General features: G+C 44.7%; 1 protein-coding gene across 4 annotated transcripts; it reads right to left on the reverse strand.

The window, feature by feature from the left end:
* Positions 1-482: 482 nt before the first annotated feature.
* Positions 483-21,921, reverse strand: WFS1 (wolframin ER transmembrane glycoprotein). 4 transcript variants are annotated; one of them, XM_081876232.1, is made up of 8 exons: positions 21,812-21,921; positions 18,068-18,163; positions 9,171-9,253; positions 8,006-8,150; positions 6,476-6,646; positions 5,510-5,593; positions 3,613-3,758; positions 483-2,856 (listed from the first exon to the last, which is right to left on the reverse strand). In XM_081876232.1, exons 2-8 carry the CDS (start codon positions 18,156-18,158, stop codon positions 1,054-1,056), a joined length of 2,523 nt encoding a protein of 840 aa, XP_081732358.1. In that variant the 5' UTR covers positions 18,159-18,163; positions 21,812-21,921; the 3' UTR covers positions 483-1,053. The 4 variants fall into 4 exon arrangements, with proteins under 4 accessions (XP_081732358.1, XP_081732360.1, XP_081732359.1 ...); XM_081876234.1 differs by having other exon boundaries at positions 18,068-18,160; positions 21,812-21,905; XM_081876233.1 differs by having other exon boundaries at positions 21,772-21,872.
* Positions 21,922-23,269: the final 1,348 nt, after the last annotated feature.

Raw genomic sequence — 23,269 nt, forward strand, 5'->3', positions numbered from 1 at the left:
ATTCTATTCAGAAGTATGTGAGGAGCAAAGAAGTTGCACTCACACACGCAAGACACTTCCAAATTTAATAATTATGCTCTCCACCAGCTTCCTCTCATCTGTCCCCACCGGCCGAAAGAACACCCCCCAACCCTTTACTTGGAAAGTGGCAGCAGAAATGATTTGAGTAAAGGACGGGCGCCATATTTCTTGAAGCACAACTTAAAATGCTGGGCGAGGCCACACTGCTACCCAAATCTGTGGAGTTGCCCTCTAATTGTGGATTTCCTTTTGGCATATTCAAGAAGTTCACACAGAGCAGGAGGGAAGTACCCGTTATTTCATACTTGAAGGCGTTAAGGAGGGAGGGGTGCAGGCCTCTATAGTGGTCCATTATTGAACATAGTCTGGGATACTGCACTTATTAAGTGAAAAGTGGTGTAAAATCTAGAACAGTAGGTAGTTGTGTGAGACAAAAGCGTATTCAAATAAGACTACAAATCTTTACAATGCAGATTTTGAATCCTTGTTTAATTTTGTGTTTGTATTCATATATACAGACCATTAGCCAGATGTCCATTTCCACCTTCAGTGCAGATTCCCACACATTAGCCATTCAGACTTTCCACTATGATCACACAAAGTACTTTTCTTTCCTGTTCAAGAATACTTTCAGCAAAACTGATGACTGATTTAAAAGTCTGTCATTCTCCAACACCGAATACACAATTTCTATCTCATAGCACAGTTAATATTTTTGTATGAATCACTACATAACTGGCACTAGACAGTTGTCACCCATGAAGTCAGCTTTAAGTATAGGAGAGTGGAAGAGTGAATTATCTAAATAAAGTGCTTTTAATATCTGCCTGATGTTAAAAATCAGCTCTTGTAGGAAACACTGTTCATGCTTTTAATAGGCAAATAATGTTTTTCACATATAGACATGTCCAGCACAGCAATTACTAAGATGGCATTGTGCATTGTACTCAAAACTAATTTCATTCCTTTGAAACATTTTTATAACTTGTTTTTAAGCCAAATCTTTGGTTGTGCAGATATGACAATAAAAATTCAGCATGCAACTGACAAAAATGGGGAGAAGAAAAAATCAAAGGCAAATCTGAGAGCTTTCTGGACAGTGCTTCGCCAGTCATGCTCTAGTTTCACATGCCTTCCTGCAGGAGAAAGTTTAGACATGCAATTCAAGCAAGAAATGGCTTTCAGCTCAAATACAGGCCATTTGCTGCCAAGACGGCCTTCCAGGATGGTACTGAACTCAATGACACTTCCTTGCCTCAAGTTCAGTAACACTTTCTTAAACTCGTTGCTTGCCTTCAGCACAATATCTTTGGTTACATCATCCTCTTCCATAACCTTGCTTCCATTGAAAGGCATGCCTACCGTAATTTCAAATTTATAGCGGTCAAACCTTTTCATGTGGCAGTCGTGTTTCGTCAGATACTTTAGACGACAGAGTTCTTCCTCTTCCAGGGTTACATTTTGGGGATCACATGCTGGATATGTTTCACCGTACAAGCATCTCAACCAGTCACCAATGAAAAAAGGAAGCATGTTTACTGCTGATTCTGCACTATTGTCGATGTCAGTAACTCTCACGTATTTGAACCTTCCCGTCCAAGTCACTCTATGGCCCTCCAGATGACTACATAAGATTTGGGTGCGGGCCATGTTAGTTTCCTTCCAAGCCCGGGGACCACACAAGAACCCATACTGATTCCACGTCAAGGTAGAGTTATACACCTTCATCCCCTCTGAGCGGTACACATAAAACCAACAGAACAACACTATGGCGGTAATCCACACCAAAATAAGCTTAACTATAGAACTCTTTGTTAGGGATTTCACAATTTCAACCAGAGAGATGCTGGCCTTTGTCCACCATCGGAAAAGCAACGGAACAGCACATAACAGAAGAGTCACCACAATCTTCATGAGCTCTAATGTTATGAACCATTTTATGAAGTGGACGAGGCACATCAGTGCAACACCTACCATGAGAACAGGAAGGGCAAAGAGGAAAAGGAAGTAGCCAACGGAGGCACGAATTAGCCCAATGCCAGAGGATTCTTTCAAAATCACCACTGACAGTTCACACCACATGAAACACACTAAATAAGGAACCAGGTAGCAATAGGTGCCTTTGAAATTCCTCATCTGTGCCATTCTGAAGAAGAGATAAAACAAATACAAAAACAGAAGGCAAGGAACGCTCACATTCAGGACAAAGAAGTGGCCAACAGGAATGCTGTAAAAGGTTTTCCCCAAGAGCTTCAAATGGCCCAAATGAACAGGTATAACCGGCAATAAGGAGAGGGAACCTGCTGCGACCTCCGTGAGTAACGCTCTTCGTGTGTAGGGCTCGGCGCTTGCGCCCAAACTCATGTAACTTGTCACCATGAAGAAAACAGAGATAGTGGCCAACTCTGAGCAGGGGATCCAGTCCTTACTAGCTACAGGGAAGGAGAAAATGACAAAGAACACCGAGAGGAGGAAGTACAGGTAGGGCTCTAAGTGGTTCCAGCCAAAATTCACTTCCGCTTCCTCGACATCTAGGTTGGGTTCAAAGCGAAGGAGCAAGTCAGTGAGGGTGCGGAAGTTTTCCCAAGCTTTGCTATCTTGAAAGACTTTCAGGGTGCAAATCACCATGGAAATGAAGGACAGATAGAAGATAACTAGTGGGATAAAAAATGCAAAGAAGTCAATGGTCAGGTTACTGATGATGAAGAAGAATATGAGAGCATTGAAGTGGTGTGTTGGGATAATAGTGGACAGCCAATGCATTCCTGCTTTAGATGCAAGATCTATAAGGTGCTCTTTGATTTCCATAATGGCATGAAGTGGAAACTTTATCACCTGGAAAGAAAGAAAATGCAGTTCACGCAACAACTCTTTTGTAGCATTACGTATCACCCCACGTACCCTGGACAGAATGGACAATCAAGCCAAACCTGATCAGCTGTTTCAGAAGTTTCTTCTTCTTTTTAACGAACAAGCTGATTGTGGTAGCCATTGTGTTGGGCTCTCCAACTAGTGCCCACAGACATTACAAAACCTGTCACCATTTCATCCCATTGAAATAGTGAACTCAGGTGATCCAAGTACATACAAGATGGAAGTGAAATGAGTCCTTTTAAAAAAATATATTTTTGCAGAGGCAACCTGGGTTCTACACACTGGGGAAGGGGGGGGCTCCCCACATATGCAGAGGTTTGCAAATTAAAGGAATTTTTAAAAACCCAACCCCCAAATGCCTGACAAGGAACAGGGGGTAGAGAGTCTATATAGAGAAAAAGAGAGTGTAAAGAAACCAGAGGTCAGGCAGATTATATGAGTTTAACAATTAAGTCTATAGCCAGAAACAGATGAGACACAGAATTTTGGCTGCCAGTAGAAAAGCAACCTCTTCAAAAGGAGAATGAAGAGTGTGAAATGGACCTGTTAAAGCCTCTTACAATAAGTATCCTGCAATGAGAGTTGTGACTGGGGAAGGATGCATGCACACGCGCGCACACACAGAGCAATTGAAAGGAAAGGAAAAAATGAGGCTACATTCAATTCTCACACTTCAGAACCTTGGCCCTCCTCACTTATTCTTAAACAAAATTTCACCTTGAGTCGAAGAGGAAGGTCTTCTGGACTCTTTCCTGCCAGTTCATCGTCATCGTCATCCTGCACCAGAAGGTTGGTTGGGATGATGCCTTTTGCATACTTTTTGGTAATTTCAACAAAGTCATCCAAGGCAATATAATTCTTAGCTGAAAGTTGTAAAGGCAAAATGCATTACTAAAACATTTTTTTTTCCTTGAGAGAAAATGGTTAACGGTGGATTATTAAGCAGTGACAACACATATAAACCAACAAGACGAGATTTAAAGTTGGTTCCGATATCAACATTTTAAACATGGCAAAACTCTCTTCCTTTGGACTCTCCCATTTAAGTCATGAGTTCAAGATTATTATGTCCTTAACTATGCAACTTTAAGCCTATTCAACTGTATGACTGCTGCAGGGGCCTGTGGAGGAAATAAAATTCTAGAAAATATTCAGAATTATCATGCCGATCGAAGGATGAAGAGCAAAATGAAACTCTGCAAAGCCAGCCAGTCACATACACCAGTAAATGCAAATCCTGAACGATGGGCCTGAACTGCTGAACTCATCAACCAAAGATGGGGAAGCTGTGGTCCTCCAGATCTTGGACTCCAGCTTCCATCAGTCCCAGTCATCATGGCCAATGACTAAACTAAATGAAGATGAGCCCGTGACTCCCAAGTTTCAAACAGATAATTAAAATACTGCTATGCCTTTATTTTTAAAAAGTGGATTTCAGGAACTTTGAATGAACTAGCCCTTTAAACATCCTGTGAAATAAACAGGATCTTAGTCTTTTTAGCTCTTGTCTGTTTTTTTTCTTGTTGTTTACATTTAGGATCCAAGTGATAATCCAAGGAAGTTTCAGACTAGTAATTATGCCTTTCTTGTCAGGCAAATTGGGAGAATCTATAAAACTAAGTTTAGGAATAATGACTTTATGAAAAAAGAAAAAGAATTGTAACTTCAAACTTAACAGTTATGGTGGAAAATATTGAGCAACAGCTGTCTTGACACTTGGAATAAAAAAGGCTAAGAGAAAAGGTTCATCTCCCCCTTTAAGGTGGGGGGGGGGCGGAAGGTGGCCCTTTCCCAGAGGCTTAAGGATCCTATTGGTGGGCCCCGATGATTATACAAACCCTTAAACGGCTGGAAAAGGGCACCTTGCCCTGCTCAATGAACATGATATACCTTGCTTTAGCAACCCCCTGAGTGGCAGGCCAATTCAGATACTCAAAAGAAGCTATTTGCCCATTCTATGCCTCAATGCATGGGCACAAGGCCCCCTCTCCCTTCTGCCCTTCCTTCAAGAAGCAAAGCATCTGAGGTTTCCCCCATAAGAACCCTGAGAGGTAAGGTTATGATGGAGGTGATTCGAACATTTAAGCTGGCATATTCTACCTGAGATCCCCCTGCTATTCTATCGTATGCAACAAATAACTTCTAGGAGACGTGATCGTGCTTTATTGTATTTGCAGTGTGTGGTGTTTTTTATGGTTTTGGTGGTTATTGTTGCTTTTCTTTTTCTTCCCTTTGTGAATGATGCCATGCCAATGCAATGATGATGATGATGAGGAGGAGGAGGAGGAGGAGGAGAGTGTGAATGGTCAAAGGTCACCCAGCAACCGTGCACCAATTCCCCCAACAAAGTCCCCCCACCCCACCCGCTGAACATTGCTGGCTCTTTATGGGAAGTGTGCTTCCCCTCTTTGGAAAAGACTCAAACGTGAAGGAAAACAATTTGGAGCAGCGCAGCAGGACACTGAAGGGCAACCGTTAGAAAACCGCATCCTGAGCCCAACTGAAAACATTCTGAGGACATGATCTCCAACATCTTTCTCACAAGGTAACTGATAAAAGAATTAGCCTGAACCGTGTATAAGATCCAATTTTAACAGAAGAAATGCTTCCTTACATTCGCTGCTCACCAGCCGTTCCAGCATCCTTCTTTGCTTCTGTACGGCTTTTGGAACTGGGCCACCAGTCTGTTCCTCACCACCTGTTTGTTCAAGGTATTTCACACAGCATCAGTGGGAAAATTCAAAGAAAGAGAAACTCACCCAAAAGATATACATACTGCATCAGTTAATTGTGTAGCATAGCAATCTGCTGTTTCAAAATAGCTGTGGCCCCCATGTTTTAAAAAAGCAATGTAAAGGCTGATTCTACAGGGATTCAATCAACAGCTTTCAATGGATTAGAATGTAAAGTTGATTAATTATCCAAAATGCCTCTTGTTTAAATGGAAACCTATTTGCCATAGGAAGGAGCAATTTTTGAGAAATCAAAGAGAGAGAAGATAGTGTGAAAAACTAAAGACTGTCACTTAAACTTTGAGGGCCACTTTATATTACAGTAAGACATCAGAAATAAAATACTGTGCCTAAGCATGCTACCTGCAGTTTTATAAGGGTTTGGGTTAAAAATAAAAGTGTTTTTTTTTAATATCCCAATTAATGAAAAAGAATATGTAATTTACCTAACAGATCAATCAACTAATTCTTATGATTCCTGGGCATCTCCAGTTCTTGGAAAATAGGACTGGGAAGGACCTTTCTCTTGAGAATCTGGAGGAGTCCGCCAGACGGGGCAAAAATACTAGGCTAGATGGATCATGGACTCACTCAGTTTAAAGACTGTTTCTTGTGGCCATAATAGATAAGGTACTATTGTTTCCAGACACTTTACATTCTCAGAAAGCACAGTGGAGTGTATGTGCTCTTTCGCTTGCATGTTTTAATGAAATAATACCTATGACTATCACTGCAACATTTTTTTCTCTTAAGCAATTTTCCCTACAGCAAAGGTTTAATTACACCATTCTAATTTTGGAAGAATTATTCATGTTCAGTACATCTTTTATATTATATTGGATACAAACCTTCACTGTCAACTTGGCCAACGTTTTCTAATAGTTCTGAAACAGCCAACTGCTTTTTCTTCTTTGGGTTTAGTTTCCAGTACATGACTAACGCAGCCTTTCTCACGGCTCTTTCTAAATCAGTCTCTGATGATAATTTCTTCACTTCTTGTTCATTCTCTGAAGTGATGCCTCAAGTAAAGAAAAAAATGAATTGGGTACGATTATCCCACCTTCTAGGCTGAGGGAAGAGTTGACACCTTTTAATAATTTGTCACTTCAAAAGATATCAAAGTGCTTGCAAAAACTAACTCACATTTCAAACCAGAGTTAGGTTACTCATATAGACTTTAAATTCGCATCTTATATAGCTAAAGTAAGTAGACATTTCCTTAATTCACACTGCATTTTACAGAAGTCATCTCTACATACCCTTTGGAACAAAGACTCTTCTTAATGAATTACATACCCAAAAGAGTTTTGTTGATGAGTAGAGAAGTGAATTTTGCCTTTTCATGACATGGGGTTGATGCCAAGTCTGATCATGAGAGCTAGGCAAATGGAAGTGCAAAAATCACATGCACTTTCTGGTTCTCATTGTAGCCAAGACCAAAAACCCTTCTTCAACCTTATGCCATTAAAAAAAAACCTAATTATTTCCTTTCTGTTGGTAAATACTAAGTATTCCTCTGCATGCTGCTTATCTGGCCTTTAAAGTGTATACAAAACTGCAGATTCTTGGAATAGAAGAATCTCGTCTTCCCCTTGTTAGTGGCTGCTCACAAAGAACAAAAATGTAGCCAACCAAGCCACCAGCCACACACATTTTCCCCTGGACTAGAAGAAGGCCAAAAGGGTGCTGAAGGAGGGTGGTTCGTCTATTCAGGAATATGTTGTTCAATGACTTGTGCAAATGGCTTCACTCCAACCATAACCATGGGGTGTGCAGCTTGGGAAAGCTCATGGATCTATAACTGTTGCTAAAGGATCAAGTGGCTTCAGTGTTATGGATTGCCCTTTGTTAGCCAAGGCTAATATACTAACTGTGAGCTTTCCTGAACAAAGACTGCATAACCTCAGTTACTCAAACTCTGTCTAGTAATTTGCAGGCTCAGACGGCTGCAGTGCATTCTTGCTGGGTTTTGCCTTTGATGAAAGCCCACATGCTCCAACAAGTTCAAAACAAAGCTGCTAGACCGCTAAACAGGGACTAGAGACTCAGCTATACAGCTGCAAATAAAACGTTTTAAGTGTGTTGTAAAGTGCAATATACAAATGTGACATTAGATGGCAATGGTGAGCTATGGCAAATTCAATATATTTTACAAAACCTTTTTTTAAAAAGCATTTTCACAGCATTTTTAAAATCTGTGTGTAGATTCCACCTAGCAAGGAGGATCGTAGCAGACAGGATAAATATTATAAAAATAAATAGAATAAAAATAAATCTTGAGATTTTTCTAACATGCTTATCCTTGAGGAAGCTCAACAGAAGTCTCTTGAAATTCACAATGGAGGTGTTAATTGTCAAGGACCAGGAGGGATGTATACCTCTTCTTTCCGCTAAACATCTCCTCAGCAGTTTAACAGCTTCCCTTCGTCCCTGCTTGGCAGCAAGGATCAACCACTCCACCCCACTGCAACTGTTCAGCTCCTCATCCTGGTCTTCTGCAAGCTTCAGGTAATGCTTCCCCACCTATACAAACATAGAAAAAAGATAATTTTTTTTTTGTTTTAATTTAAGTTCAAGGACACCGACAAACTGAAACGTGTCCAGAGGAGGGCAACCAAAATGGTCAAAGGCCTGGAAACGATGCCCTATGAGGAACGGCTAAGGGAGCTGGGCATGTTTAGCCTGGAGAAGAGGAGGTTAAGGGGTGATATGATAGCCATGTTCAAATATATAAAAGGATGTCACATAGAGGAGGGAGAAAGGTTGTTTTCTGCTGCTCCAGAGAAGCGGACACGGTGCAATGGATCCAAACTACAAGAAAGAAGATTCCACCTAAACATTAGGAAGAACTTCCTGACAGTAAGAGCTGTTTGACAGTGGAATTTGCTGCCAAGGAGTGTGGTGGAGTCTCCTTCTTTGGAGGTCTTTAAGCAGAGGCTTGACAACCATATGTCAGGAGTGCTCTGATGGTGTTTCCTGCTTGGCAGGGGGTTGGACTCGATGGCCCTTGTGGTCTCTTCCAACTCTATGATTCTATGAAATAGGGTTTCTTCCACCTCTACAACTCTATGACCCTACAATTCTCTTCTACGTCCAAATCAGGGTTCTCCTTACGAACAGCCATCTTCCATAGCATACTTCATATTGAAAGAAAAGTACCAGCGAACCAAGGATTCCTTTCAAAACGAACACGGCTGACATCTATTCCTATGTTTGACGTAACACAGCTGGGTAAGGGTGACCAAGTATGTTGCTCTAAGTCAAAGACAGGATGAAGTCCTGGTCAGCCCTTACCTGGGCAGTGGGGGAAAAGACTGGTGTTACCCCACAGCTGGAATGGATGCTTTCCCTCCTGTGTTTCACATCTTTCCAAATTGCAAGTTTCTGTAGTAAAAATGGAATCTCTGAAAATTCAGCGCAACGCCATTTATAATCCTATGAAGTTACAACTACAGCGGAAGACTTTAAACTATAATTAGAAAAAGGGCATCCAGCACTATTTAAAGAGAGCTATACAGGAAAGTGACAACCATGAAAAATTACCTCTGTTTGCGCTTTAGGTTCCCCAGCTTTTGCTCTTTCCAGAAGTTCTTCAAAGAGCTCCTCTGGTTCCTCCATCACAGTCTCTAGAGAAGGCAGGCAAAAAAAGACTTGCGTTTACTAAAGGAGCATTGAGGTTGGGCCCATCTACAACCTGCACTGCTTGAGCAGATCATGTACTCACTGACGCTTGAAACTCAGTTTTTCAGGAATGGAAGTCAAATCTGCAGCTGCAAGAACGAGTCTTTACAAACAATGATGCTGCGCCTGGCATTAGTAATAAATTAGTTAACCCAAACCGGATCTTGGTCACAGGCACACCACATACTTAAAATACTCTTTTTAAAAAATATTTATTTTTATTAAACGATTTTAATGAAACAAATTATTAATCAAAATAACCAATTACATTTCCCTCCCCTTATTCCCCCCCTTCCCTCCCACTCCCACCCTCTAAAGACTTTCCTCAACTCCCCACTCTGATTTGTTTGCACGTATTATTCTCTGCATGTTAAAAATTGTACATATATTTGCCTTATCTGTCATATAGATAAGATGCTTTTTAACATTTTTATGCGCCCCCTTGCCCAGATTATCCGGAGCTTTGGGCTGGGCTGTCACCAATATGCTGATGACACTCAGCTCTATCTGCTGATGGATGGCCATTCTGACTCAGCCCCGAACACACTGACCAGATGTTTGGAAGCTGTGGCTGGATGGTTTCGTGGGAGCCGATTGAAACTAAACCCTTCGAAGACAGAGGTCCTATGGCTAGGTCGGGATGGCATGGGGATGAGGGACCAACTCCCTTCTCTTGCGGGGGCCCAATTAGTGCCATTGCCTTCCGTTAAGAGTTTGGGTGTAATCCTTGATGCCTCTCTTTCCATGGAGGCGCAAGTTGCAGCAACAGCCAAGGCGACATTTTTCCACCTTCGCCGCATCAAGCAGTTGGTCCCTTACCTTTCCCGCCCCGACCTGGCCACAGTGATCCATGCGACGGTCATCTCCAGGCTTGACTACTGTAATTCGCTCTATGCGGGGCTGCCCTTGAAGCTGTCCCAGAAACTCCAGCGGGTGCAGAATGCTGTGGGTGCAGAATCCTCACGGGGTCTCTGCCATGGGAGCATATTCACCCAGTGCTTTTCAAGCTGCACTGGCTCCCGGTGGAGTACAGGGTCAGATTTAAGGTGCTGCTTTTGACCTTTAAAGCCCTTCACGGCCTAGGACCCTCGTACCTACGGGACCGCCTCTCCCAGTATGCCCCACGGAGAGCCTCAAGGTCCATAAATAGCAACACCCTAGTGGTCCCAGGCCCTAAGGAAGTTAGATTGGCTTCAACCAGAGCCAGGGCCTTTTCAGCACTGGCCCCGGCCTGGTGGAACGCTCTGTCTCCTGAGACCAGGGCCCTGCAGGATCTGATTTCTTTCCGCAGGGCCTGTAAGACAGAGTTGTTCCGCCTGGCCTTTGGCTTGGAGCCAATTTGATTCCCTCCCTCTCTTTTTTTTCCCTTTCTTTTCCTTCTCCTCCTGCGATGAGGCTACATTTTAATATTTTAATGTTCCATTATTTTAATGTTGTATTTTATTTTTGTTTTTAAGTTGTAATCATTCATCTTGTTTTTATTATTGCTTGTAAGCCGCTCTGAGCCCGGCCTTGGCTGGGGAGGGCGGGGTATAAATAAAAAATTATTATTATTATTATTATTATTATTATTATTATTATTATTATATATTCTACTAATTAATTTGTGGTTGTTTATTCAAAACCTGCCAAGGAGTCAAAATCATTTTGTTGTTTTTTTTAGATAGTTTGTAAAAAGTTCCCATTCTTCCTTGAAGTCACGATTGTCCTTCTCACGTAATTTATATGTCAACTTTGCCAACTCCGCATAACTCATCGGTTTTTCTTGCCATTGTTCTTCGTTGGGGTTTCCTCATTCTTCCATCCTTGTACTAACAAGACTCTTGCCGCTATTGTTGCATACATAAATAGATTAGTTGCTTTTCTTGGCAGGTTTCGTCCTAAAATCCCTAACAAAAACACTTCTGGTTTCTTTACAAATGTCATTTTAAACATTTTTTTTTCAATTTGTTATGTATCATCTCCCAAAATTTTTAACTTCTCTAAATTCCCAACACATATGGTACAAAGTACCTTCTTTTTCTTTCCATTTCCAACATGTATTTGACCCGGTATTGCACATTTTCCCCGTTTGTACTGGTGTGATATACCATGTATAGATCATTTTCATATAGTTTTCTTTCAAGAGAGAACAATCTGCAAATTTCAAATCCACCTTCCACAACTTTTCCCAATCCTCAAATTGTATATTTATGTCCTATATCTTGTGACATATTTAAAATACTCTTGTGCCACTTTAAGATTTATGCAGAATCCTGGAAGCTGTAGTTTGTCAATGGTGCTGGGAATTTTAGCTGTGTGCGGACAGCACCATTAAGAATCTCCCCAGGATCCTATGGGAGAAGCCATGACTGTTAAAGTGGTCTAAGTGCTTTAAACGGATGGTGTGGATCTGTGGATATAGTACTAGCTCTGCTACACTGGAACAGCAGCAAGTGAGTCACGATTTCGACTTCCTCTCTAGGCCAGAAAGCGCCATGGTTTGTTTTCGTAAGAACAGTGCAACGCGCTGAAAAACTGTGTCTCAGGACCACCATAGCTGCTTGTATATTTTCATTTTCTCTCTTCCTCCATCTCCTCTGGAAGGCAATCCATCTTTGTTTGGATGATAAGTTTATGTTCAGCATGAAAATGGGCCTTTCAAAAAGCTCTGACTCATGCAAATGCACGGCCAGTCTTCAAAACAAGCACATACTTTACAAAGGTCACCTTCTTAATTCTTGGAAGGAAAGAAACCAGCAGCAGTATTTCTTCTTAACTCTTTAAAAGCAATACACCTTCCTGCAATTTAGTGGACGATGAAAAAACTCTTCTTCCACATTCAATCTGAAGCAAGTCCATCAGACGTCCTCATCTTTTTCTCCCTTGATTCTATGGCTAGTCCCCTTATTAGCAGCAGCTCTGACAATTTCACGAAAACTAAGCAGTACTATCACATTTTTATGCAGAAGTTATTTTCAAACAGATTATCTAATTAAAAAGGTAAAGGACCCCTGACAGTTAAGTCCAGTCGCAAACGACTCTGGGGTTGCGGCGCTCATCTTGCTTTACTGGCTGAGGGAGCCAACGCTTGTCCGCAGTTTTTCCGGGTCATGTGGCCAGCAGGACTAAGCCACTTCTGGCGAAACCAGAGCAGCACACAGAAACGCCGTTTACCTTCCCACCTTTGCACTCTGACGTGCTTTCAAACTGCTAGGTTGGCAGGAGCAGGGACCAAACAACGGGAGCTCACTCCATCCCGGGGATTCGAACCACCAACCTTCAGATCGGCAAGCCCAAGGCTCAGTGGTTTATAATTCCCAAGCAAATCAATCTGCTTTTGAAAAAACAGTAGGGGGTGAAACAGCTGGAAAGAGGGCATTTCCTCAGCCTCCAACAGCAGCAACCAACAAAGTGGAGGGAAATCCCTCGGTTCCAGCAGGCGTTACAGCAGGGAAGTAGAGTAGGTGCAAAGCTTTCATTATTAGTGGCAGACATGCCTTCATCGCACTGGCTATTCGGGCCCTCAAGCCCTTTGCAATTAACATAGAAGCTTCTGCTTTCGAATTACTGGTAGATATTTCATCTAACAAGGACAGACTCTTTGCTTCTCTGAGTCTATTTATACTCCTCGAAGCGAGTTCTGTGGCTGAATGAATATCCTGCTACACATGGAGGGACCAGGCCACATCCTACGTATCAAGTCCCATTCCATTCTTAAACTACACTGATCAAACAGCTTTGATAAATCCTGATTAGAATTGTCTGTGCTTCCACTGCAACTCGTACCCAAACAAATGTTAACAGGGTTAGTATGATGGGCACCTGCTAAAGCCCACAGTAGACACACCACAGATCTGAGATGCTGGGCACTTGCTTATTTCTTGCATGGTCAAGATGCCTGGCCACCACAGAATAAAGGGGGTGCAAGGTTCTACTGCTACTTCCTTCAGGCCCCCCTCCCAAAGACCCTTGACAGATATACCATTTGCAAGAGTTAAGTAGAACAACACTACCTCAAATTCTTTTTGGGCCTGCCAGTTCTGTGGAAGGAGAGCCATGCTCCATTACCACCAGCAAACAGGTGTCAGGGGACACTGTAAAATTTCATGGCCATCCAGGGCACTGCTCCATTTAGAGATACCCTTAGAGCAGGCATGGGCAAACTTGTTTTGGGACAACAACAACAACAACATCATATTATTTATACCCCACCCATCTGGCTGGGCTTCCCCAGCCACTCTGGGCGGCTTCCAAAAAAACCACTAAAATACTGTAATACATCAAACATTAAAAGCTTCCCTAAACAACTCCCATGGTCCCTAGTAAGAGGACCAGTGGTCAGGGATGATGGGAATTGTAGTCCCAAAACATCTGGAGGGCTGAGTTTGCCCATGCCTGCCTTAGAAGGAGGAGTAGCCACTTGCTCAAACTCAAAAAAAACCCCGAGTTGTTGCTCCACCCCCCCCCCATCATTCTGCCCGGACACTGAGGTCCAGCTGCGAGGGCCTTCTGGCGGTTCCCTCGTTGCGAGAAGTGAGGTTACAGGGAACCAGGCAGAGGGCCTTCTCGCTAGTGGCACCCACCCTGTGGAACTCCCTCCCACCAGATGTCAAAGAGAAGAACAACTACCAGACTTTTAGAAGCCCGGTTTAGGGAAGCTTTTAATGTTTATCAGACCACTGTATTTTAATATTTTGTTGGAAGCCGCCCAGAGTGGCGGGGGAAACCCAGCAAGATGTGCAGGGTATAAATAATAAATGATGATGATGATGATGATTTTATCCCAACTGGGGTTAAAAAAAAAGTGTTTTTTGTTGCTCAGCTCCTTCAGGTCTCTCTCTAATCAGGAAGTAGGAAACTGCCCCAAAAGTGTCCTTGTTCCATATCCCACCTGCTTTTGGCAATGTCCTTCAGCATTATCCCTCAAATAAACAAATACATAAATAATCTTCTACAAAGTAGGAGTCAGCACATGCAATAAATGTGTTCTCCCCCCTAAAAATGATGAAGAGATTAGCTATTTACTAGACTAAACAAGAAATGCAGCTGATTTTGCTGTAACTATGAAAATGAGAAAAAAGAAAGCTACAGTGGTGCCTCGCAAGACGAAAATAATCCGTTCCGCGAGTCTCTTCATCTAGCGGTTTTTTCGTCTTGCGAAGCAACCCTATTAGCGGCTTAGCGGCTTAGTGCTATTAGCGGCTTAGCGGCTATTAAAGGCTTAGCGGCTTAGTGGCTTAGAAAAAGGGGGGGGAGCAAAAAAACTTGCAAGACGTTTTCGTCTTGCGAAGCAAGCCCATAGGGAAATTCGTCTTGCGAAGCGCATCGAAAAATGGAAAAACCTTTCGTCTAGCGGGTTTTTCGTCTTGCGAGGCATTCGTCTTGCGGGGCACCACTGTACTTAACTAAAGATTCAATAAGCAAAGTAGATGTATCTACTGGTCAGCAAAACTGAGAGCGAAGAGAGACACAGTATTATTAACATCTTATACAGTGGTGCCCCGCATGACAAACGCCTCACAAGACGGAAAACCCACTAGACGAAAGGGTTTTCCGTTTTGGAGGTGCTTCGCAAAACGAATTTCCCTATGGGCTTGTTTCGCAAGACGAAATGTCTTGCGAGTTCCTGCGGGTTTTCCCCCCCTTTCCCCCCCTTTTCCTAAGCCGCTAAGCCGCTTATCAGCTGATCCGCTAAAAGCCGCTAAACCGCTAATAGCGCTAAGCTGTCAATGGGCTTGCTTCGCAAGACGAAAAAACCGCTATACGAAGAGCCTCACGGAACGGATTAATTTCGTCTTGCGAGGCACCACTGTATTCAGTTTTCAGCAGCAATGACAAACATCCCACTACAGAATGGGATTTTGTTATGTTTGTGTCAGGAGGAAAGTATCCTCCTTAAAATCCCATTCTAAATGTGTTACACGGAAGCAAGAGTCACTGAAAGAATTCTGAGATATTGCTACGCAAGCATCTGTGATCACTGGAGAGTTAGTCACACCTCAACTAAAAGCTATCAGGCACACTAAGTGCCATGGGGATGACATTTCTACGCCCTCAGTGACAGTAATAAGAAGCACATTTAAGATATGTAGGTGGAGGAATAAAAGGGCCAAATCACTTGACACTTCACAAGAATGAAATAAAAAAGACATGTTACAAAGGATAATTTGATTTTTTTTTTATGTGGCACCAATTATTCAGAGAACAATGAAAGTCATTTACATAGAGTTTGATCCAGATTTGGAATCATCACAATTCCGTTCACAGAGGAGGGAGGATGAGGGAAGGCAATTCATCCATCTCCCCGCAGCCCCAGGAAAAACTGCTCCAAAAGGTTGCAAGATGGCAGGCAGGAAAGGGGAAATGTGGAAAAAATCACTTCCTCCACTCCCCCCGCAGGGAATCCCACTGGATCTGGGGGCCTTCCATGAACTGAAGGCATTTTGTTTACAGATGGGAAACCCTGGATCCAACACACAGAGTATTTTTAAGCATGAAAAGAGATCTTCAGCCTTAATCAATATACAAGAAAAAAGCACACCAAGAACTCTGGCCAATATAAGTTTCAATGGTGGGAGTGGTCCCTACTCACAAATCAATAGTCAATAGTAACAAAAACTAATCCATTCAAAAGTATGTATTCTGACAAGGATTACAAACTCAAACAGAGATTACAAACTCAAACAGAGATTACAAACTCAAACTCATAAGGATATGTATAACACAATAATTCGCTACAGTATTAAAGATAAGAGTTTATGAGTAGAGATAAGTTCATGTTAGTCTATAGTAAGATTTGACGTGAAGATCTTAGTTTCAATCATTCAGCAGAAGTCAGAAGTCAATTATGGATCAGAAACCAGGACAGGGCCCTGTTTCAATGTATTCACCTGATCAATATACAGTCATACCTCGTGTTGTGTCAGGTTCATTTTGCGTCTTTTCGGCTTGCAAATGCAGCAAACCTGGAAGTGTATACTTCTGGGTTTCACCCCACACGCGTGTGCAGAAGCTCTCTATTCTGCCACGCGTGTGCACAGAAGCGGCACTCTAGTTACTGACTTTTTGGGGCATGAACGGCGCCCCGGAACAGATCGAGTCTGTAACTAGAGGTACCACTGTATAAGTAAACAACAACAATACAGGAACGAGTCAATCTTCATTGTCTTGTGCAGGTGCACTCTTTCCTTCTTTCACAAATAAACCATCTGGCAGGAGGCAACTCTACATCCAACTAACTTTCTTTCCCAAATCTCTGGTTGAAACCTAGCAAACAGTCTAAAGATTAACCCAGTGTCGTTCATGGTGCAGATCAGGTAACTGGTTGAATCTGACAGGACCCTTCTGTGCCGCTCCAGATGCGTTTTTAGTAATTTTAAGTTATCCCCTTTCTAGCAAGACCCAATGCAAGCAAAACTTTCAAACAATTTGAAGACTTTATAAGCACATCAAATGCCTGCATTGATGGACACTGAAGAGTATATTAGACCAAGATCCACGCTTTCAACAGTTGCCATCCAGAAAAAAAACCAGACTAATTAAATATTTACTAAATAATGGCATTTGCTAAATATTATTTTATTATTTTAGCAATCTCAGAATAGAGTAGCCTTAATGAGACTCCTGTGATGATCAGGTCTACGCTTGTCACCTTTCCCCACAGCTATTGGATTAGGACGACCAGACCAGATACTGATCCCCAAGGGTACAGTCTCCCTCAGCAGGACTTGAACCAGCAAACCACAGTAGTCTTGCCACATGCCACCCAGGCTGCTCTGTAGGGCAGGGAGAGACATTTGGGTGAGTGGAATCTGAGCACGAATACTTCTGGGGGGGTGGACCACTGCCTCTCTTGACACCCCAAATTCAGAGCAACTTTTCCATTCTAAGAAACATGATAAAAACCCTCGATATTAGACTATGAGGGGATATTTAAGAGAAACAATGATATTAATGAGGTCCAAGATTTTTGACTAGCCTTTGTAGCCTACCCCAAACCTGTGTCAACCTGTCCCTCCCCAGGCTGGTTTGGCCACCATGAGGCTGAAGTGCACATGGCAGACACAGGAAAGCGGTGGCGCAGGGTCTGTCCAGCTGGCTCCTGCTTGGCCAAGGCACTTTGGGTGTTTTGGCTGGGCAAGGAAGCCCCCCACCAGCCTTTCCTCCTTCCAAGCAGGAAAGGTGCTCCTGAACTACAAATATACTCCAACCACCTCAGCAATGCTGTGGCCACACTCCTCCCAGGCTTCTCGCTGTCTTGGGAGTGCAAGGATAATCTTACTACTACAGTCGTGCCCCGCAAGACGAATGCCTCGCAAGACAGAAAACTCGCTAGACGAAAGAGTTTTCCGTTTTGGAGGTGCTTCGCAAAACGAATTTCCTATGGGCTTGCTTCGCAAGACGGAAATGTCTTGCGAGTTCCTGCGGGGGTTTTTTTCCTCCCCCCCCTTTTTCTAAGCCGCTAAGCCGCTTATCCGATAAGCTGCTAAAAGCCGCTAAACCGCTAATAGCGCTAATCCGTCAATGGGCTTGCTTCACAAGACGAAAAAACCGCTAGACGAAGAGACTCGCGGAACGGATTCTTTTCGTCTTGTGAGGCACCACTGTACTTGAGAAAGTGACAAAACCCTATTTCACAGCAAGTACAATCCATTTCACGCTTCATGCGTCCTGTTCATCTCAACAATCCCTTTCTGCCTGTTTGGCAAATTGAGGTAGAACTAAGTAGACAAGAACTAAATCTCCAGAAGACGATCAAGGTTTCTGATTTCCCTCACCTTGTCCTTCTGCACCAGCAGCTGCATTTAGTTGGGATCTTCCAAGCTGAGTGTAATGGATGCCTGGAGCAGGATCTTGTTTTGAATCCATTTCTGCTACAGATTAGAAATAACAGAGATTGGAGAAAGTTTATAGCCATTGTGTACTGTTTTAAATTTTTTAACCATGAAAATAATAAAATAGCAATGCATATGGAAATGATCAAGGTCTAATGCTTATCTTTTGAGAGAAAAGCAAACTAATTACAAAATGTATTTCATAGAGAAATGCGGCAATCCTATTCCAATTTACCAAGGAAGCATGCATAGGATCATGCTGGAAATTGTCCCCCCCCCCTACTTCTTCAATTCTTCTTCAAACAAGAGCCCTGAACTGGCCCCCCTCCTTCAATAAATATGGGTCATATTACACCGGATCATCTTTCTAAGCATTCGCTCTCATTCAAGGTACATGTTTTTACTCGGCAAGAAGCTCATAACATTGACTGCTGCTCGTATCAGGAGGTGTAATAAGTTCTAACACAGAGAGATTTTGACCCACCGGATATCTGTTTACAAGGATCTGCATGCAAGAAGAGGAAATTAGGAGTCACCCTCTCCTCCTTATGAGGCTTTGCATGCCTGTCAGCTGCTTGACCAAATACACTACAGGCAGTGAACATTTTGTGCAGGGGATAAAAAAAGAAGGGGAACCTAACAGAGGAATCCCCCAAATAGCCCCATAACAGATCAGTGGCATGGAAGGTTGAAAACAAAGAAGAAGAATCATAGAATCATAGAGTTGGAAGAGACCACAAGGGCCATCGAGTCCAACCCCCTGCCAAGCAGGAAACACCATCAGAGCACTCCTGACATATGGTTGTCAAGCCTCTGCTTAAAGACCTCCAAAGAAGGAGACTCCACCACACTCCTTGGCAGCAAATTCCACTGTCAAACAGCTCTTACTGTCAGGAAGTTCTTCCTAATGTTTAGGTGGAATCTTTTTTCTTGTAGTTTGGAACCATTGCTCCGTGTCCGCTTCTCTGGAGCAGCAGAAAACAACCTTTCTCCCTCCTCTATGTGACATCCTTTTATATATTTGAACATGGCTATCATATCACCCCTTAACCACCTCTTCTCCAGGCTAAACATGCCCAGCTCCCTTAGCCGTTCCTCATAAGGCATCGTTTCCAGAAGCAGCAGCCTGTAAACTGGGTGGTGAGGGAAATGAAATGGGGCAGTTGAAATGCGAGCATGGAGAACCATAGCTATATCAATTGTCTGGAGAGGGAGCTGCCTGGTTCACAATGAGAAGCTGTTTTTAAATAATGTCAGGAAGAAATAAATGTCCATAAACATCAGTGGGGAAACTGAGCCAGGCATAAATGTGTCTTGGCCATAGAGAAAACAGCAACAAAAGCAGCCAATAGGACTGAGCATGTTCACCAGGTGTGGAGCTAGAACCCCGAGCAGATGCACTCCAAACTGAAACATTTTGTTGCATTTAGCTAACTGCAAGTCTCAAACCATCTAATGATTGCATTGCTTCTAGTGGCTTATATAATCAATATTATATATTGATTAGATTGATGCTTTTAAAAATACTTGACTAACCTCTACTGCCAGTTAAGACGATCAAGGAACACAAGAGGGACCTACAGAAAAATGCTGCAGTATCCTATCAGGAGTGTTCTTGCTCAGGATTCCAGCTAGACTACAAGAATAGTACTATCCAGGACCAGTGGCGTAGCGTGGGGGGTGCCAGGGGTGCCGGCCGCACCGGGCGCAACTTGGGCGGGGGGCGCACTCGCACTAGCAGCTTTCTGCCCCTACTAAAATCCACGGGTTAGAGAGCCCGCGCTCGCTCGGCTTGGCGAGGAGGTCGCAGAAGGGGGAGAGCAAAGCCGAGCGAGCGCGGGCAAAAAAAGGAGAGGAAGCCGGGCGGGCGGGCGGGCTGGCTGGCTGGCGGGGGTCTGGCTGCGCCTGCTGCTGCCGTGGCCGCTGCTGCCGGGCTTTGACAGCTTGGCGAAGCGGAGGGAGAGGAACATTATGGTAATTGCGGCTCTCTCTCCACTGGCCGCCTGGGTAGTGAGCCGAGCCGAGCCGAGCAGGGAGTCTGGCGAGGGGGCGGGAAGAGACTTTCCCCCCTTTTTTCCACCTCGCCTGGTCAAAAAGGAGAGTGGAGTCTCCTCAGGGCGCCCTCAGGCAGGGCAGGGCAAGGCAAGCAGAGCGAGGAGGAGAGAGGGGGGAAGGGGGGGGAAGCAGCCAGGAAACGCCGCGGTGTGGAGGGGGAATCAATTAAGGAGAGAAAGCGAAAAGCCTTGGAGAAAGGGAAAAAAGGAAAGAAAAGAGGCAGCTCTGGGAGAGCGCGGGGGAAAGAGAAGCCTTGCTGCTGCTGCTTGGGAGAGTAAATTACTGTACTTGCCTTGCCCCGGGTTAGGGGGCGCAAATTACTTGCCTTGCCCCAGGTTAGGGGGCGCAAATTACTTGCCTTGCCCCGGGTGCTGATAACCCACGCTACGCCGCTGTCCAGGACACAATAAGGAGCTCAAAATGGGCAATTCCCTTCTCTGCCCCCTGCCCAAAAGAAATGACACATTTTGTTGCCCCTGAAGACCATAAGCATTCTCAGTCGTCAGTGGATTTTTCTGGGGTGGGGGTGCCCCTTTGGGATTTAAAAAGAAGTTTTATACTTCCACATAGGATTCAGGATTCACCCAAGCCTGCCTCTTGCTTCTCAGTCACCCAGATCTGGCTCCAATCCTGCCAGCACTTAGCTACTCAAGGTGGCAACTAGAGGGAAGGAGTCTTGTTTACAAGATTCCATAGAGATAACTATGGGCAAAAACTGGAGTCTGGTTATCCCAGGGGCACAATAATTCATTTGACACCCAGTTTTCCCTCTAGGATAGCCAGTCTCAAATGCAGAGAGCAGATTACAAGTATTAACACCCGATAAAATAACAAATCCGAAAATATGAAGCCTATGCAAGTTTCAGAATATCCACCGAACATTATTAGGTTGTTAGAAGCAGGATTGTTTTTACAAGGACAGTTCAGCGGACACTGTTCCAAGTTTTCCATGCTGATACGGAAGCTACAAAAGCCGCCTTTGCAGCTGCTGTCCGGTTTAGTTCTTGAATTCCTCCGAGGACACGGAGCCAGCTCGCTGCGCACGGGAGCCAAGCGCAGAAAGGCGGCGCAGAGGCCGAGCTCCAGCCAGCAGCTTCCATTTCTGCTGGTGGCCCAAGCGCGGCTCCTGCAAAAGAGTTTCCAAAACAAGGGCAAATTCTCAATGCCAGAAGCGGGCGCTGCCAGGGGAAAGCTGAAATGGGGGAAAGGAAGGTTTCCCCGTTTATCCTCCCGGCCGCCAAGAAATAAGCAGCTCGCTCTGCATGCCAAAATGAACTAACCGCCTCGGAGCCAAAGATTTTGGAAAAGGCACCTTTTTAAAGTTCTTGCTCAACGTGAAATGGGAAGAATTGCCTGTTCAGACAGCAACCCGGCTAAGAGAGGTTTCCACCAAGGGCGAGGGCGAGATGGAAGAAATGTCAACTTTCTGGTTCTGCGCTGGGAGAGGGGAATCCAATGAGGGAGGGGAAATGGAGAGGGCGCCCGAAAAGACGCGCTGGGAATTGATGCTAAGGCGGCTTCTCCTAAATCCAGCCAGCGCGGCTTGAGAAGCGCCGGGCTCCGCTCCTAAATATGCTGAGTAAGAGACATACATTACGCGCTGAGCCTTTTTCCCCGACGCCAAAGAGTTACCTCGCCCGGCAGAGCCGCCTCTTCGGAGCAGCCCCGGGTCGCCCGGCCTCCACCCGCCGCGCCCTCGCTCCTCTGGGCGCCGAGCAGCAGCAGCAGCTCCCGGAGCGAAGAGGAGCAGCAGCAGCAGCGACGGCGCCTCCTGGTCGCCCAGCGCCCCGCCCCGCCGAGGGGAAAGCCGCCTCCTCCCGCCCGCAGCAACTCCGGCGGCGGCGGCGGGTGGGGCTTACTCCCGAGGAAGTCTTTCCGCGAGGGGCGCGCGAGGCCAAGCGGGAACGGGCGACTGGGTGGGTCAGGGCAGCCGAGCCCTCCGGCCACCCGCCTCACAGCCCCTCCCCGTCCGGCCCGGGAGGAGCTCCGCTGCTGCCCAGCTGCTTCCTGCCCGCCCCTGGGAAAGGCCGGCGAGGCGCCAGGGCGAGGGCGGGCGCAAGGCCGCCTCTTGCCCCGGGAGGTTTTCCTGCTGCATTACCGTCTGGAGGCGGGTGGGGGATGGATGGCGGCTAACAGATTGAGGTTGAATCCTGACAAGACCATAGGCGCCGACTCCATGGGGCCTGAGGGGGCCCGAGCCCCCTCAAAAATTCGTTTGGGGGGGCTCTGCCCCCCCAATAATTTAAGAAAATTATTAGTTATATTATGCTTTGTAAAATCACAAAATTATGTTGGTGTTTTTTATTTTCCTTGTTTGACGATAGTTACCTTTTAAAATACATTCAGTAATGAGTTAAAACAAAGCCACTCCCGATCTAGAGAGGGGGTGGGGTTGCAGGCTCTCAACCCATCAACAATCTCGCGGGGCTGGCCCCTAGCTCATTAATATTCACCGCCCACGGCAGCAGCCAATCGGCTGCCCTCACAGGTTCACTTAAGGTCGGGGCAGCCCGGGGCTCGCCCCTTTCCTTCCCCCAGCAGCAGCGGTTTGGAGGTCTTGGGCCCCCCCAATATTTTTTATAAGTCGGTATGGGCCCCTGCCCCCCCAATATTTTTTATAAGTCGGCGCCCCTGGACAAGACAGAAGTACTGTTTTGGGGGGCCAGGAGGCGGGCAGGTGTGGAGGATTCCCTGGTCCTGAATGGGGTACCTGTGCCCCTGAAGGACCAGGTGCGCAGCCTGGAGTCATTTTGGACTCACAGCTGTCCATGGAGGCACAGGTCAAATCTGTGTCCAGGCAGGGGCGCCGACTTATAAAAAATATTGGGGGGGCCCATACCGGGGTCCTGCCCCGGGAAGTTTTCTAAATTTTAGATGAAAATTAGTGAGTTTTAAAGTTTTTAAAAAGTATTTTAGAGTTATATGATCAACATTAGAACCCCGAAAACTCGACTCTCTATAACTCCACACTCCGGGAAACTCGACAAGCCTGAAACACTTTTTGGCTTTGAAAAAAGAAACAAAACATAAACACGCACGGTATTTTCGTAAAAAGCTAATTTAATTTACAGTAACAATTATGCTTATAGA

This window comes from Podarcis erhardii (genome assembly GCF_964252035.2).
Source record: "Podarcis erhardii genome assembly, chromosome: 9".
NCBI classification, from domain to species: Eukaryota; Metazoa; Chordata; class Lepidosauria; order Squamata; family Lacertidae; genus Podarcis; species Podarcis erhardii.

What these genes read in the sequence shown, in the direction of transcription:
- WFS1 (XM_081876232.1), bottom strand. Translation starts at nt 18,158, where the DNA reads ATGGATTCAAAACAAGATCCTGCTCCAGGCATCCATTACACTCAGCTT. An exon ending in TGGCCAAGTTGACAGTGAAG is followed by an intron (nt 5,594 to 6,475) that starts GTTTGTATCCAA and finishes TTGAACAAACAG; the next exon opens with GTGGTGAGGAACAGACTGGT. An exon ending in ACCTTCCTCTTCGACTCAAG is followed by an intron (nt 2,857 to 3,612) that starts GTGAAATTTTGT and finishes CTTTCTTTCCAG; the next exon opens with GTGATAAAGTTTCCACTTCA.